Here is a 4,520-nt window from a genome sequence, read left to right as displayed (position 1 = left end):
CATTAATACCAAAAGTTACACACTAAAGCTTTAATAAACATAAATGTATTATGCACAATATACGTAGTACAATGTCAAGTAATATTATAAAAATCTTTGGGTAAAACCTGGTGCCTTTAGGGCTATTTTGTGGATGTTTTATGTTTAAAAAAAAGATCTTACTCTTTAACAGAAAGGTTGACCTCCTTAGAAATCTTGTTGTCACTTAGAATAATAATCTGAGCCTGTCAGCGGCAAATCAAGCATGTTAGTGAAACACAAGCTGGAAAATTGCCCTATTAACTTCCATTGTAGCTTGTTTCACCGCTGCAGAGACCATGCTTAATACTGGACCAATGTCAAAGATTGTTGTTCCCATCGGTAGAGATAAAAACATAGGAAAATAGGGTCCAGGCTGAAAAATCGGTAGTTACCCTTTAATGTTGAACTATTCCTTATAATCGCAAAAGTGTACCAAAATGAACACTATATCAGCTGAGAAATGTTTACACATTCTTTTATTGTATCCTTTTTAACAACACACCTATGATACAGAATGAATATTTGCACAGAAACAGACAAATTGTTTTAATCATCATAGAATAAACAGTTGGTTTGACAACAATCATCAGAGGACAACTTTTTTTCTCACTATGGCTCTTTTTGCCAGGTGTTTGGCAAACCAATGACAAAGCTGTATGGGGAGGTGGAACCAACATACTTACAACAAAAACACAAGCTTGGGTCTTAAATGCTTTAAGGGTTTTGGACATGGTTTGAGTCAAGCTTGAAACATTAGATCCTATTCCCCAGACTGTGTTTAGAATTAAAAGAAGTTACCTTCTTATGGATTAATCACAGCGTCGATTAATAAATGTGGGTTAGACTGATTAAAAACAGACAACAGAAGACAACTAATACAACAGTCTACAATGTTGTAATGGCGTCTTGATTGCACATGCAGTTTCGTCAAATAAACAACATGATGGGGGAACAAATGAACAATAATGTTGTTTTATCAAATGTCATTTTGTCATCTTTTGAGGTGTTTTATCATGAAAAAAGCATCACACTCAAAGCTTATCTTAACAGCATGGATGCCAGTTTTGGGTAGTCTTTTAAACAGCAACAAAAATAATCTCTTCAGTTAATCACACAGTTCAGTGCTGTTCTTTTTTTTTACTCTTCATGGTGACAGGGAATTCATTTGCAAGATCAAGTGTTTGAACTGCATCTTTTAGTCAAATCATCAAACTATTTTGTTCTATTTTCACACACGTAAAAGCACTTGCATCCCTTTTTATATTTGGTCACACTGTCATTCTTGTATTAAACTCAATCAAAGTGCTATTCATATTTTTATGATGTCTCATAGCTCGGCATTTTAGAAAAAAACACCAATCCAAGGAATGTCATTGGAGGAGTCCAAAGCTCATCATGGCCAGTTGAATGTCCTGCCTGTGATCTGGTAAAACTTCTGATTGAAGGGGTGAAAGAACCTCTGCAGTTTAGTCACCACCAATGGGTCCACGTCTGGATGGATGCGGCCCTTGCTGCCTGCCAGGCACTTGTTGAAGACAATGTTAAATCGCAGACAGTAAAATCCCCTGGTGGCGTTGAAGTACAGGTTGTACTGGCTGATTCTCGAGGGAAGGTTGAGGAAGCGCTCGACGAGCTGCAGCTCCGGCAGCGGGTCGGCGATGAGGCGGTCCCCGTCCACGATGTGGAACTGCTCCACGGGAAAGTACTTCAGCCAGCGCTCCAAGTGTTTGGTGTAGATGCTGGTCCGCACCGCTTTGTACTTTGTGTTCACCTCGCAGGTGTTGGAGTCGATGGCTAGCTTCTCAAACTTGTGGTAGGTCTTGTTTTTGCGCTCCTTGCCCTCCAGCACTTGCGTGTAGTCGGACACGGCTCGGGTGGTGGGCTCGCGCACGATGATCAGCAGCTTGATGGAGGAGTTCATCTTGAAGATGCGTTCAGGGACCTCCTCTGTGATGAAGTAGGCAGGGCTCTTCTCAATGGTGATCTGATGAGGGAAGGAGAAGGGCATTTTCTCCCTGTACCAGTCGATGCCCCGGGCGTAGTTTTGGTCATTATCAAAGAAGTGGATCTCCTGCGAGGCCTTGACCACGGCAGGGTGCAGGTTGAGCATCTCCAGGAGCGCGCGGGTGCCCCCTTGCGCACCCCAATGATGATGGCCCGGGGCAGCTGCTGGACCAGGTTGTGCAGGCGGATTTGCTCCTTGGTGGCATTGCCCTTGCGTAGTTCATGGAGCAGGCCACGCTTAAACTGCAAGGTGCGGAGGGGGATTTGCTCTGGCTCAGGAGGGGGCAGTCTGCTCTCAATGGGGCAAATGGGCTGTAGCCTGAAAGAGACCAAAGCAAAAAAGACATACTCAGTTTTGACACTATTATAATGTACAGCTTGTGAGAGCCCGTTTTTGGTTTAAGTTTTGTTTGTTTGGTTTCAACCTCCCGCCACTTGGGGCAGTAGTTCCCAGTCAATCATTATCCAGAGGTATTTGCCCTAAGGCCGGGGTCTTCAACAGGGGGTCCGCAACCCCTAGGGGGTCCGCGGAGGTACTGCATGGGGGTCGCGAAAGTTTTGGTTAATTAGACTTTTTTTTATATTCCCCCCCCTGCAATTTTTTCCACTAATTGAAATGTCTTTAAATACACATTAACATGAATTCAACACACTGTAATAAACAGATAAATGGAGGCAGAAGATGTCTTTCAGTCATCAATGCACACATGGCACTACAGGACCAGTTTGATATAACACAATTTTATACAATATATATAATTAGGGGGTCCCCGCTCCATCTCGCCATCAGTTTGGGGGTCCTTGGCCTGGAAAACGTTGAAGACCCCTGCCCTAAGGGGTTGCATCGACTGCAGAAGCAAACAGTTTTTTGACCGTGCTGTAGATGATGGTTGCGTTATTGAATTTTCAAGATAATTTTTGGTGCTTTTGTGGCCTTTAATTAACAGCATACCTTGAAGACAAGAAATGGGAGAAAACTAAATGCTGCACTAGAGTCAAGCAAAATAACACTGATTGGAGCAAATTAATATTTATTGGGATTTAAAGGCGCAAGACTTTATTTTAACTTAATTTTTTAATTTTTCATAATTTGTTTTTCCAGATACAGTATTAGGGGACCTCCAAGGTCTATATGAAAGAGACTTCAGATACAGTATTAGGGGACCACTAAGGCCTATATAAAGAGACTTCAGAAAGGATTAGGGGACCACTAAGGTCTTTATAAAAGAGACATCAGATACAGTATTAGGGGACGACTAAGGTCTATATAAAAGAGACTTCAGACAGTATTAGGGGACCACTAAAGTCTATATAAAAGAGACTTCAGATACAGTTTTAGGGGACCACTAAGGTCTATATAAAAGAGACTTCAGATACAGTATTAGAGGACCACTAAGGTCTATATAAAAGAGACTTCAGACAGTATTAGGGGACCACTAAAGTCTATTTAAAAGAGACTTCAGATACAGTATTAGGGGACCACTAAGGCCTATATAAAAGAGACTTCAGATACAGTATTAGGGGACCACTAAGGTCTATATAAAAGATACTTCAGATACAATATTAGGGACCACTAAGGTCTATATAAAAGAGACTTAAGATACAATATTAGGGGACCACTAAGGCCTATAGAAAAGCATCCAAAAATCAGCAGGTCAAAGGACCATTAAGCTTCTGGAGACTTAAGGATTCCATGCAATTTTCCATCATTGCTGACAGAAGTTGACTCATAACATCAGTCATGTTCATTGTAGATGAAACGTATTTTTATTTCAGTTTTTATCTCTGTCATGTCAAACCTTCAGCCCACATGCGATAAAAAAGACAGCACTATTTAACATACATTGTCTAGTCTAGTGCACTGAGAAAACTCAGATTGGACAGATTTACCCTGCAGAGATCTGAGGAGCAGTTAACCATAGTCCTCAGAAATCCACCGGAGGTTAGAAGGGCAACACAGAGACAGAGCAAGAGGACGGATATCCGGCCGAAAATTAGGGACATCCAGGGGAATTACCGGCAGCACCTGAACACACCCGGAAATGAAACATTGTCTATATAAGCTAAGACAGTGATAGGTTACCTATCCAAGGTCCCAACCCTGGCCACGAGATAGAGGACACTTCCGATAGCAAGGCTGCCCAGAACGAAGAGCTTCTGTCTCAGCAATGCCTGCTGATTGAATAGCATGACCCTCCATCAATCTTCAGGACTGCGTCTTCAGCCTGCGGAGAGCAGAGTACATAAACCACTAATCACCAGGGGGAAGAGAGACAGCCTAATGTTTATTAACACACACTCAATCAAGGCTTACAAGTGATTAAGCCACACTCACACGCGCCTGAAAAGTACTGCAGTGCCATTAGAGGAAATGTTCACCCACCAACTGCCACTTTGTTACAAAGTACATTTATATATTTATTTCTGCCAACTCAAGCATCAGATTTGATCTAATGCATGCGCGTACTGAGGGCCCTGCTTTGAGACAGGCGTGT

The 4,520-nt window shown here is 42.1% G+C and overlaps 1 protein-coding gene across 1 annotated transcript; it reads right to left on the bottom strand.

Moving 5' to 3' along the window:
* Positions 1 to 949: 949 nt before the first annotated feature.
* Positions 950 to 4,270, bottom strand: LOC116683346 (heparan sulfate glucosamine 3-O-sulfotransferase 5-like). The gene is given in 3 exon segments (XM_032509847.1): positions 950 to 2,157; positions 2,160 to 2,344; positions 4,109 to 4,270. Coding segments are annotated over 3 exon segments (1,035 nt in total). The 5' UTR covers positions 4,216 to 4,270; the 3' UTR covers positions 950 to 1,414.
* Between the last annotated feature and the right edge of the window lie 250 nt (positions 4,271 to 4,520).

The sequence above is a fragment of the Etheostoma spectabile genome, unplaced genomic scaffold (assembly GCF_008692095.1).
Source record: "Etheostoma spectabile isolate EspeVRDwgs_2016 unplaced genomic scaffold, UIUC_Espe_1.0 scaffold00018937, whole genome shotgun sequence".
NCBI lineage: Eukaryota > Metazoa > Chordata > Actinopteri > Perciformes > Percidae > Etheostoma > Etheostoma spectabile.
Note: the sequence above shows the minus strand (reverse complement) of the source record. Positions and strands in the feature narration are given on the sequence as shown.